Source organism: Osmerus eperlanus, chromosome 26, assembly GCF_963692335.1.
Source record: "Osmerus eperlanus chromosome 26, fOsmEpe2.1, whole genome shotgun sequence".
Taxonomy (NCBI): Eukaryota; Metazoa; Chordata; class Actinopteri; order Osmeriformes; family Osmeridae; genus Osmerus; species Osmerus eperlanus.
Genome location: NC_085043.1, coordinates 7,301,812 through 7,313,693, shown reverse-complemented (window position 1 = coordinate 7,313,693; position 11,882 = coordinate 7,301,812). Strand labels below are relative to the sequence as shown.

The window sequence follows — 11,882 nt, the reverse complement described above, 5'->3', positions numbered from 1 at the left end:
TCAGACGTCAAACTTGATCATCCTCATTGATTAGTGAACAATGCCCTCTAGTGGTATGTATTTAGGATGACAGCTAATTGCCATATGAAACTGCAGTTTTTGTTTCCGCCCAGACCGCGTTAACTGTAACACTCGATGAAAAATGCGAGGTTCTATTGTGGCAGTTTAAGTTGTCCTCTGTCTACTAAATCCAGAATTAGTCATGTACAGTTGCCTGGCACGGTAAGACCGTATGCACTTTTAAATGTTATCTTAACGGCTATGTCAAGTGAAGGGTATTACTGAACCGCAGGCACGTAATGAACAGGTTGCAAGCTACTCTGATGACCTTTAGCACACATTTGTATTGTTGTGAACAGCTTGACAGGTAGTTTGACACTTAAACTAAGCCATACTGACACGTACGCTAATGGTATGTCTAGACAAAATACATATATTCATGCATTCTATCTGGAGTTTTCTTTGAGACAGGAAGGGGCGCGAACAACGTCAAAGCAAAATAGTGATTTGAGCACCCTTGTTATGGTCCTGCGTCCCCACCCTCTTGTGCCCCCCAGTTGCATTTGATTATTTTAGCAGACGCTTTTACCCAAAGCGATGTACAAAACGTGAATGTAGAAAATACAGCAGCATTTCAATGATCAGAAGTGGATAGTTTGATCAGTATTTCGGTGGTCAGAGTCAAGAAATTGTCTGTATTTACCAGGCACAGCGTAAAGTTACCACAAAAAGCTACCAGGCACAGTGACGAATAAAACACAACCCCCGCTCCCTCCCTTCATCCTTCTTTTTTTCCCTCCCTCCATCCGCCACCTCTCCCTCCATCCCACACTCTCCCCCTCCATCCCACACTCTCCCCCCATCTCTCTCCTCATTCTTCTCACTCCCCCGACCTCCACCTCCCTCCCCCAGGAGCCTGCGCTGCAATGTCGGGGCCTGGCCCTCCTACGTCCCCTCCAGCACGCTGGCCGTGCTACGGAGCCCCGACCGCAGGTCACCTGACCACCACTGTCCACACCGACCTCTGACCTCCAGCCTACCTCTTCAGGAAGCACGACCCCTGCGTGACCCCAGGCTGACCCCAGCCCGCTCTATGGGGACCGGCACACGCAGGAAGAGGCCGCCCAGCGCGTTTCCTGTCCTGGAGGAGAAGCTGCAGCCGATCCACACCCACGTCTACGAGGCCAACCTCAGGAACAGCACAGCCTGCCAACAGAGGTTTGTCCCTGGGGGTAACACTCATGGAGGGGGGGGGCATTATGGAACAGCCTGTCATCGTAAAAGCATCCACATCCAATGGAATCTTCTGCAATTGGATGTTGAAGTAGGTGTTCCAACTCCTCCCCTTTTTAGATATGTGGCGTTCAGAGAGAAGGTGAGGAAAGGGGGCGGAGAGAACGCCGTTGCCAGACATACCCAGAGGAACAAAAAGCTGCTGGTCCGGGATAGGCTCCGCCTCTTGCTTGATGATGAGGACTTCCTGGAGCTGTCTCCCTTCGCTGGGCTCGGTCTGCCCTATGGAGACATCCCCTCCGCTGGCTGCCTGACTGGTGGGTCTAGCTTGGGCCTGACTGACTGGAAGCACTACCCTAGGACTGACTGACTCGTGAATCTAGCATCTGACTGACTGTGTGTGTGTGTGTGTGTGTGTACTGTATGTTTGTGTGTGTACTGTATGTTTGTGTGTGTACTGTATGTTTGTGTGTGTGTGTGTCCCCAACCCCCCAGGTGTGGGCCGGATCAACGGCCTGTGGTGCGTCTTCATAGCCAACGATGCCACAGTGAAGGGCGGCACGGCTTATCCAATCACAGTGAAGAAGCAGCTGAGGGCCCAGGACGTGGCCATGCAGAACCGCCTGCCCTGTGTCTACCTGGTGGACAGTGGAGGAGCCTTCCTCCCTCTGCAGGTACACACACACACATGTAACCACCTACACGCACATGTAACCACCTACACACACATGTAACCACCTACACACACACACACACTTGTAACCACCTACACGCACACACACACACACACACACACACACACACACACATGTAACCACCTACACACACACACACACACACACACACACATGTAACCACCTACACACACACATGTAACCACCTACACACACGCACACGCACATTTAACCACCTACACACACGCACATGTAACCACCTACACACACACACACACACACACTCATAAGTAACTTGGCCTGTTCTCTCCAGTCAGAGATCTTTCCAGATAAGAACCAAGGAGGGAGAACGTTCTACAACGAGGCCATCATGTCCGCCATGAGAATCCCTCAGGTAAGCTTTGTGACACAGGCAGGCTGTGTGTGTGTGTGTGTGTGTGTGTGTGTGTGTGTAAACCTGCTGTTGTAGTGTCAGTACCGTATTGTCTCTCTAGGTGTCAGTAGTGTGTGGCTCGTGCACTGCGGGCGGCGCTTACATTCCCACCATGGCGGAGGAAGCTGTGATGGTCCACCGGATCGGGACTATCTTCCTGGGAGGGCCGCCACTGGTCAAGGCCGCCACCGGGGAGGAGGTGACACCGGAGGATCTGGGCGGGGCCACGCTGCACGCAGAGTGAGTTGGGGAAGTTGCTGACGCCAACAGGAAACAGTGAAACCCTACTTTCACCAAATTCTTGAAAGACAGCTGCACAGTGCGGCGTGAGGGACGGGTGTAGGTAGAGCTGAATGAGTAGAGGATTTGGCTGCGGGTCAAGAGATTCAAATCTGGAGTGTCTGGAGGAGGAAGAATGAGGATGGTGTGTGAGCGGTAACACTGTGTGCTGTTGCTTCAGGGTAAGCGGCTGCGTGGACCATTTTGCCTGGGACGAGAAGGAGGCCTACGTGTACACCAGGAACATCATCTCCACGCTGAACTATGAGCTGCCGGAGGAGGAGGGGGAGCAGGGCAGGAGGGTGGAACAGCCGCTACACAGCCCTGAGGGGCTGATGGGGCTGGCTCCTCTGGACTACAACCACAGCCTGGACGTCAAACTGGTCAGATCCCACGCACACACACATACAAACACACACACACACACACACTGTACGACACGCCAGTGTGTGCTCAGTTGTGTTGTTTGTGTCTTTGTTGTGGATGTTGTTGTTGTTGTTGCAGATCCTGAGTCGTCTGACAGATGGTAGTAAGTTCCAGGAGTTCAAGGCCAGATATGGAACCACTCTGGTGACAGGCTTTGCCAAGATAGAGGGGTGAGACACACACACACACAGACTGACTGACTCTCATACACACATCCACACACACCAACTCACACAAACACATATCACAGACAGACAAACTCACACACACAAGTTAACTACCTCACACACTCATTCTACCTCACACACCCATTAACTCCCTCCCTCCCTCTCTCTCACACACACAACTGTTCTTGCTGACCCTGTAGGAACAGACTGCTTCTGTTGAGTAACATTTCTCCCCTCTTGACGGTCTCTAACAGGATTAGTTAAACAATGAATTACCAGCGGATTAAGAGTTAACCCCGTTACCTCGGTAATCAGATTAGTACACTCACACGGTCGTCCAATCAGATCGGTGCATGCCCCGGCCCCCCTTTCTGGGAAGAGGACCCTAGAGGCCCCTGCTCATCCCACGTTGTCCCGGCAACCGTACCTTTGGGGGGTCACCTGACCCGCTAATAAGGAAGTATTGCGGTCGGTGATCCCCTCTGTTTGACCTCTGACCCTTGAACCCGTAGGCACCTGGTGGGCATTGTCGCCAGTAACGGGGAGCTCTCCTGCGCGGCGTCGCTGAAGGGCAGCCATTTTGTGCAGCTGTGCGACCAGAGAGACGTCCCCCTGCTCTTCCTGCAGAACACCGCGCCCCGGCCCAGACACACACACACTCTGAGCCAGGTACACGCACTGAACAATACTCCAATCCAGGTTTCTAGTGGCTCTGGTCTGCTTAACTCCTCCTCTTCCCCCTCCCCCTCCTCCCTCTTCTTCCTCCCTCCTACAGGCAGACACCAACAGCAACCGTCTCAAAGCCCAGGGTTCTATGATGTCAGCTGTGGCCTGCGCCACCGTCCCCAAAATCACCGTCGTCATAGGTGGTTGCTATGGCGCCGACAGCTATGCTATGGTGAGTGTGCTAGTCGAGGAGGTGTGGTGGCCGTTTAGAACCGCAACACAAGCCCTACTCTGCACTTATTATTATTATTAAGTCTGTTTTTAATTGATTGTTTTGTGTGTATGTGTGTGTCCAGTGCGGCCGGGCGTTTGACCCTCATTTCCTGTTCCTGTGGCCCAACGCCAGAGTCAGTCTGGTCGCCCCGGGTTACGCGGCCGCCCTGACTCCTCCTGAGGGAGGGGAGGGGGAGGGGGAGGGGGCGCTGAGGAAAATCAACAAGAGGTGGGACACACCGATCAGTTCGCTGCTCACGCCCACACACACACAAGCACGCACACATACAAAGACATACACACACATGCATGGGCTGGCATCATTAGGCACCGATATTTATCACCTGCTGACTAATGTGTGTGTGTTACAGGCTGGAGGAGGAGAGCTCGGCTTTCTTCTCATCTGGCAGGCTGTGGGATGACGGAGTGATCCTCCCTCAGGACACGAGGAAGGTAAACACACCTCACTTCCTGTCCACTTCCAGTCTACTTCCTGTCCCGGTCTCCCCTTCTCCTGCTGTGTCCCACCTCTCCATACCACATGGCAGCCATTTTGCTATACAGCATATAGAAGCGTTATGCCCTTGTGATTTGTCGTGGGGGGTTGTGTTTCAGGTGGTGGGGGTCTGTCTGACCATCAGCCAGCAGCAGCGGTACCAGCTGTCCACAGAGAAGACCTGCTCCCCCATGCTCAGGGTCTGACCTCCTGAAGACCTTGTGACCCCAAGTCTGGACCTGGCCTTAGGGCCCAGATCAAGAACCCAGACCTGGCCTTACAACCCAGCCCAGGAATGAAATCCAGCCTGGTAACCCAGACCTCATGAGTAATGACCCAGGCCTAGAACTGAACCAACCTGGACTTTGAAGTAATTGTTGCCTTAGAACCCAGACCTCATGACCCAGGTCGGGACCTGGGGTTTGAACCAGACCCGGAGCTGAACCAGACCTGGACCTGGCCTTGAGATGCACCCGCCAAGCTCTCTGTTAATGCATAGAGCCTTTGGTCCTGTGATGGACGTCCAAAGTGCAATTTTAGAGACTGATCTCTCATGAGTTAATGTGACTGTAATTAGACTAATGTACTGTACTAATGACACTATCAATGCAACAACTTGGTTTTTATTTGTAAAAAAGTTATGGAATAACATTTGTTATTTGTAAAGAATTTCTGTAATTGATTTACAGGACTGTAAAACGACTCTTATTTCAGATTAGTGTATTGAAAGCTGTAGTGTTAACATGTCTGGAGGCTAACCCCAAGGGGATCTCTAGGGTTAGCATGTCTGGAGGCTAACACCAGGGGGAACTCTAGGGTTAGCATGTCTGGAGGAGGCTAACACCAGGGGGAACTCGAGGGTTAGCATGTCTGGAGGAGGCTAACACCAGGGGGAACTCTAGGGTAAGCATGTCTGGAGGCTAACACCAGGGGGAACTCTAGGGTTAGCATGTCTGGAGGAGGCTAACACCAGGGGAACTCTAGGGTTAGCATGTCTGGAGGAGGCTAACACCAGGGGGAACTCTAGGGTTAGCATGTCTGGAGGAGGCTAACACCAGGGGGAACTCTAGGGTTAGCATGTCTGGAGGAGGCTAACACCAGGGGAACTCTAGGGTTAGCATGTCTGAAGGAGGCTAACACCAGGGGGAACTCGAGGGTTAGCATGTCTGGAGGCTAACACCAGGGGAACTCTAGGGTTAGCATGTCTGGAGGAGGCTAACACCAGGGGGAACTCGAGGGTTAGCATGTCTGGAGGCTAACACCAGGGGGAACTCTAGGGTTAGCATGTCTGGAGGAGGCTAACACCAGGGGAACTCTAGGGTTAGCATGTCTGGAGGCTAACACCAGGGGAACTCTAGGGTTAGCATGTCTGGAGGCTAACACCAGGGGAACTCTAGGGTTAGCATGTCTGGAGGAGGCTAACACCAGGGGAACTCTAGGGTTAGCATGTCTGGAGGAGGCTAACACCAGGGGAACTCTAGGGTTAGCATGTCTGGAGGAGGCTAACACCAGGGGAACTCTAGGGTTAGCATGTCTGGAGGCTAACACCAGGGGAACTCTAGGGTTTGTACATGCCGTGAAAGGTAACAGGGATGATAGTGTCGACCTCAGCACGGGCCACCTCTGTCAGGTCCCCGGCGTTGAGGATGAGCAGGAAGCCAGGCCTCTCGGCCGCGCCGGGCTTCACAACGATACTCAGCAGCACCCCTAGAGGATGGGACGACAACAGAGAATTCAGTGACAGCTTTAATAAGAGGCATGTTTGTCGGTCACGTGTGTCAGGTGCTGTTCTGTCCTTACCGTCATCTTCCTCGGTTGCGTCTGGCGTTTGGACGAAAAGCGGCTCGGAGGGGTACGAGTCAGCTTCCTGCCACACCCATGTCTCCTTGGTAACCACGTTCAGCTTACAGATCTACTTGGGGCGACCAATAGGATTGTGACTGTCAGATGATCTACCAGCCAGCTATGAGTTGTCATGTTTCTATGAAATGTTTCAGTCCATACCCTTCCTGTCTGGTATGAAGTGGTTTAGTCTGTACCCTCCCTGTCTGGTATGAAGTGGTTTAGTCTGTACCCACCCTGTCTGGTATGAAGTGGTTCAGTCTGTACCCACCCTGTCTGATATGAAGTGGTTTAGTCTGTACCCACCCTGTCTGGTATGAAGTGGTTCAGTCTGTACCCTCCCTGTCTGATATGAAGTGGTTTAGTCTGTACCCACCCTGTCTGGTATGAAGTGGTTTAGTCTGTACCCACCCTGTCTGGTATGAAGTGGTTTAGTCTGTACCCACCCTGTCTGGTATGAAGTGGTTCAGTCTGTACCCACCCTGTCTGGTATGAAGAGGTTTAGTCTGTACCCACCCTGTCTGGTATGAAGGGGTTTAGTCTGTACCCACCCTGTCTGGTATGAAGTGGTTTAGTCTGTACCCTCCCTGTTTGGTATGAAGTGGTTTAGTCTGTACCCACCCTGTCTGGTATGAAGTGGTTTAGTCCCAGTCCGTAAGCGTAGCTGTATTTTTTCCCGCTGCAGCGACTGTAGTTGATCTGAGGGAACTCAAAAGCTGCAGAGAGAAACAACTTCCTGTTTACCGCCAAGCCCCAGTACACAACACATCCTGTGTACATGTCACCCTCCCTCTTCAGACAGGTGTGAATGTGAGGATGCAGTCAGAAACACTGTTCTACCATGTTCTAGAGACATACATAATGATTTACAGCGTTCCTTGTTCTAGAGAATGAGGAGAACCTGTGTGGTCCTACCCTGACGAGGCCCAGAAAACAGAATCTCAGGTTCTAGCCACACGGTTCCGTCACGGCGGAGAACAGCCGTGGCGGTGGTGTCGGGCAAAGAGACCAGGTTCATCCCCTGCTCCTCCTGTACGGAACACACCGGAACGCCAGAACACACACATTGACACAGAAGGAACTCACAACACACACAGGACAAGGCTTGAGAGAACATGCAGGACGTAGTATGTAGTGGTGTGTAGTGTGTAGTACATAGTGTGTAGTGTGTGTTTGACCTTGTGGATGTCCAGAGGCAGGACGTAGTATGTAGTGGTTAGTATATGAGTGGTGTGTAGTGTGTAGTACATAGTGTGCACTGTGTGTTTGACCTTGTGGATGTCCAGAGGCAGGACGTAGCGTCGGACCTCGGGCTGAGGGGCTCTCATGGCCGCCTTCTTCACTTCCTCCCAGTCGTTACGCAGGTTGGCCAGGTACAGGTAGTTATACACAAACTCGTGCCTACAAACACACACACAGAGATTAGGGCAGACCAGACCATGTTAAGCAGAAGGAGATCAGACCAGTCTGTTCTAGAGCAGACTTGATTAGACCCGATCACTCTATGCCACAGCAAACAAGCTCAGTCCAGACCATATCAATCTATCCCAGAGCAGTTCACACCCTTTCCATGTGCACAGGTCGACCACTATGCAGCCCTGCTCCTCGTAGCTGTTGATGTGGTGGAACATGTTGAAGGTTGAGGTTCTGAACTTCACAGGGTTGTACTCTGCTGGTTCCTTCGAGGCCAGGTGGAACCAGGTCTGGACAGAAGGAACATTACTGTCACCGGCCACATAGCAGAACAAGTACTAGAACAATACAGGGTTCCTTGACTGTCCTTGTTGGAGAACCTTCTGGTGAAACCTTAAAGAACGTTTGTTGGTTCCATTTAGAACCAAACAACGGTTCTAGAACTATTTTTCCAAAGGAAGGAACGATCCTTTAGTAGAATACTACCACGATATAAATGCCAAAACATGATAAAAGGATGCTATTATAAACCATAACAGATAACATCCAGTCAACGTACCCCCATGGTCTCGTTCACCTCGAAGCAGTCCATGTAGTTGGTTCCTCTGATGCTCCAGGCCGTTAGGAACTTGAGCAGGTTGATCCTCACAGCTGTCTCCACAAACACAAAGTGCTTCTCTGTCATGCCAAAACTGTGGGAGGAGGAACAGATGTAGCTTCTCTGCTCTGGAAGAGTAAACCCGGCTTATATTTATTTATTATACATTGTCATCTATAATAATCTAAACGATATTATGAATGCGTGTAATCAAAATATTATTATCGGTTGATTGTCATGGTGACTAGACATACTCAGGATCTTGGATCAGCTGTAGTTATTCTATGATCAGTATTAAGGAATCCTTTTCACTTTCAGGTAAACCAGCTCATGAAACATAAATGACACAACAACTGTATAGAAGCATCTGCTAAATAAATCAAATGTAAACTGCAACCATAGAAGGGAAAGTGCTCATGAATGGCTAGAGAACAGTTTGGGCGTACACATAGGGGGATTCCAACCTGCAATCTCTTGATTTGCAGCTCAGAGCTGTACCGCTGAGCTATAGCCGATGGTACCTGTGCACGTAGGAGGGCTTGAACCTCTCACTGCTGGGGATTTGAACCATCACCTGGGACTTCTCTATTGGATCCGACCCGTCTGAAACACAACACGCAACACACTCTGTAAATGACCCTAACCCTGACCCTAACTACTAACCATAACCCCACCACACCAACCCGAACCTACTGGTCCGACCCACCTATGGGAGCCGGAGGGATTTTGATGATGTTGTAGGCCAGGCTCATGTTCTTCCCGAAGCAGTTCCCGATGTTGTAGACGGTCCCGTCGCTCTCGATGTGAGGGTGGGCGGTCACCCCGTTCACGGACACGTAGTCACACAGGTCCACCTGAGGGAGGGAGGAAGTGGACCACATGCTCATGGTTTCTCCCTCGTTGGTTTCCCATATACAGGGATCAGACAGATGATTCGCGGTGATCTCATCCAATCAGGCCTCACCCTCTTCAGGGTCTCCAGGGTATCAGGGTCAACCTTGGTGATGTAGTTGGTCTCAGTGCAGGCGTAGAAGTCCTCTCCGACCGGATACACGTTCACAAGACAGTTATCTGTCACCTCGATGCCCTGGAAGTATGTGAAGAACCTGCCCACAGATACTCACACACACACACACGCACACACCAACACACACACACTGTGAGAAGCAATCCTTTCTCTGAGCCGTCATGGTTTTGTAACGTTTTCATTTAGCAAACTCTTTCATTCAGATCAATCAATTAGTTACGCAGTTCAGTCACGCATATTTAAATTAAGTAAACATTTTTTTATTTTTTTATTTAAGTATTTATATTGCATTGTCCCAGATAACAAACAGAGCTGAGTCTGAGATAAGAATATATTCATAAATAAAATAAAAACATAATGAAGGATCTTCTGTAGTTTCTCAGGCCCCTCACCCAGCCTCACCTGGAGAAGATGTTCTTGCAGGGGTCTGGATAGGCCGCTGTCCCAAACTCTGTGATCACGACCCTCTTCTCCGTCATGGCGCGCACGTACGCGTCCGTTTTCAAAAACCTTGAGGGACGGGGTTTTCGTTCGATCGTGAACATCCTCTGCGTCTGTTTGTGTGTTGACGTGTGTGTGTGTGTTTTGGTCCGCTCTAACGAGAACCAGTTGTCTATCCTGAGGCTCCCACAAAGCATTCCTCTTATTTGCAGGGAGAGAGAAGCACTCCCCCACACATGCACATATTTGTTGGACTTACTTCCTGTAGTAGGTCACGTGACCATTCTTCAGGTCAAACTTGTGCATGAGGGCCTGTCCGTCAAATAGGTGGTAGAAGGGCTGGTCTCCCACCTCAAACAGGCCCGGGCCTAGACGGAGCAGACTGCCCCCCAGCCAGGAGGGGATCACACCTACACACACATGCATAAACACACACACATAAACATACACACATGCACACACACACAAGGGAATCTCATAAATGTCTGTTTGACCAGATCTTAAAACCCCTTTTTACTTCCTGGGGGGTTGGAAGGTGTGTGTGTTTATGTGAGGGGAGGGAGTGTTTGTGTGTGTCTCTGTTCACGTTCAAGTTTCAAGTTTATTGCCATTGGTCACACATTGATATGTGTGTGTGTGTGGCAGAATGGGTGTACCAGTGACCACGGCAGGGATCGGTTCATTTAGTTCTTCACACGTCTCAAAGATCTTCTTATAGCCTCCAGCTGGATGCTCCACTCTGGGCAACACACACACACACATACACACACACACACACACACAGAGTATGTAAACAATCTGTAATCCTGATCATAACAAACCCAATTCAAACCCACGTATTCCAACAGAGATGTTGAAGGAACTTCCAGGTCTTCCAAAGTCTCCACACCCTGACAGGATGTTCAGGGGTTCATATGGAGGTTTGGACCAGACTGCGGTCTGAAATGTTTTCTCACCACAGAATCGCCCTCTCTTACTGGAAAAGTTGATGCAAGAGCCAAGGCTGTAAAATCCAGCATTCCCAACCATAAAACAGCTCTACCACAACCCTACCATAGCCCACAAAATCCCTCACGCAACCCTAAACAACCTTAGCAAAGCTCTTCCACCACACTACTATCATCCTAACCCAACACAACCATAACACAACCATTCTTTACCCCTAGCTTTAACCCCAACACAACTCTAAACAACCTGAAAAGTTCTCTACCCCAACCCTAACACGACCCAACATTAACCCAACTGCATCCTAACACAACTCTGAAGCCACAACCAGCATGTCAGTTTTAGAAGTTTCATTACACTAGTTTAGGTTTAGTGTGAACCCTAAACCAGTCACATACACACACACACAGACACACACACACACAAGATGCAGAGAGTTCCAAAAGAGAAGATACGTACCGACTAACCATGATTCTTCGCTGGATGAAACACTGTCAGTCTTCCCAGATGAAAACACACACTGGTCTGGGTGAAGGCTCACATTTCTACCAAGGTATCTTACTCGTCTGACCCCCCCCCCACCCCCTGCTCAGGCCCCCAGCCAATCACAGGGCAGCAGAACAAGCAGGCTTTGTATCCTTAGACCATTCAGTTTCCTCCACGGCCAGTGTTCGCTCCTCACCACAATACTGCTGCTTGCAGGAATGTTCCGGGATAATCAAGAGACCCACAAGAGGCCCGGTCTCAGCCTGGTCCTGGAGGGTCAGAGGGGGGACATCTTAGGACTAAAGAGGCCACAACAACATGCCTCATCTCTGGGAAAAGTCATGTTCATTCCCTCTCACCATGTTGCTGTTGTCGTGCTTCAGAGGAGAAAGAAAGATGGAGGGAGACTGAGGGGGGAGGAAGAGAGGGGGTTGGGAGAGAGAAAGAGAGAGGTGGTTAATTGATTCCAGATCGGCTCAAAAC

At 50.5% G+C, this 11,882-nt stretch overlaps 2 protein-coding genes across 6 annotated transcripts; one reads left to right on the top strand and one right to left on the bottom strand.

Moving 5' to 3' along the window:
- Window positions 1–96: 96 nt before the first annotated feature.
- si:ch211-198n5.11 (methylcrotonoyl-coenzyme A carboxylase 2) lies at window positions 97–5,333 on the top strand. The gene is made up of 13 exons (XM_062452598.1): window positions 97–222; window positions 913–1,218; window positions 1,354–1,550; window positions 1,729–1,907; window positions 2,221–2,301; window positions 2,402–2,580; window positions 2,801–3,002; window positions 3,124–3,215; window positions 3,725–3,881; window positions 3,988–4,110; window positions 4,235–4,380; window positions 4,523–4,604; window positions 4,767–5,333. The coding sequence occupies exons 1-13, from the start codon at window positions 203–205 to the stop codon at window positions 4,851–4,853; spliced, it is 1,851 nt and encodes a 616-aa protein (XP_062308582.1). The 5' UTR covers window positions 97–202; the 3' UTR covers window positions 4,854–5,333.
- On the bottom strand, window positions 5,253–11,499 carry LOC134012925 (retinal Mueller cells isomerohydrolase-like). Of its 5 annotated transcripts, none has more exons than XM_062452603.1 (15): window positions 11,373–11,499; window positions 10,625–10,707; window positions 10,228–10,378; window positions 9,930–10,037; window positions 9,465–9,606; window positions 9,207–9,354; window positions 9,022–9,103; window positions 8,462–8,594; window positions 8,053–8,192; window positions 7,761–7,890; window positions 7,405–7,519; window positions 7,111–7,205; window positions 6,448–6,559; window positions 6,205–6,354; window positions 5,253–5,837 (listed from the first exon to the last, which is right to left on the bottom strand). In XM_062452603.1, the coding sequence occupies exons 1-14, from the start codon at window positions 11,381–11,383 to the stop codon at window positions 6,206–6,208; spliced, it is 1,599 nt and encodes a 532-aa protein (XP_062308587.1). In that variant the 5' UTR covers window positions 11,384–11,499; the 3' UTR covers window positions 5,253–5,837; window position 6,205. The 5 variants fall into 5 exon arrangements, with proteins under 5 accessions (XP_062308587.1, XP_062308586.1, XP_062308585.1 ...); XM_062452602.1 differs by lacking the exon at window positions 5,253–5,837 and adding an exon at window positions 5,846–6,040; XM_062452601.1 differs by lacking the exon at window positions 5,253–5,837 and adding an exon at window positions 5,846–6,040 and having other exon boundaries at window positions 6,166–6,354; window positions 11,373–11,498.
- Window positions 11,500–11,882: the final 383 nt, after the last annotated feature.

What these genes read in the sequence shown, in the direction of transcription:
- si:ch211-198n5.11 (XM_062452598.1), top strand. Translation starts at nt 203, where the DNA reads ATGTACAGTTGCCTGGCACG. An exon ending in AGCACAGCCTGCCAACAGAG is followed by an intron (nt 1,219 to 1,353) that starts GTTTGTCCCTGG and finishes TCCCCTTTTTAG; the next exon opens with ATATGTGGCGTTCAGAGAGA. An exon ending in GGCTTTGCCAAGATAGAGGG is followed by an intron (nt 3,216 to 3,724) that starts GTGAGACACACA and finishes TTGAACCCGTAG; the next exon opens with GCACCTGGTGGGCATTGTCG.
- LOC134012925 (XM_062452603.1), bottom strand. An exon ending in CCCTGGAGACCCTGAAGAGG is followed by an intron (nt 9,355 to 9,464) that starts GTGAGGCCTGAT and finishes TCCCTCCCTCAG; the next exon opens with GTGGACCTGTGTGACTACGT. An exon ending in GTTTTCTGGGCCTCGTCAGG is followed by an intron (nt 7,206 to 7,404) that starts GTAGGACCACAC and finishes TTCTCTCTGCAG; the next exon opens with CTTTTGAGTTCCCTCAGATC.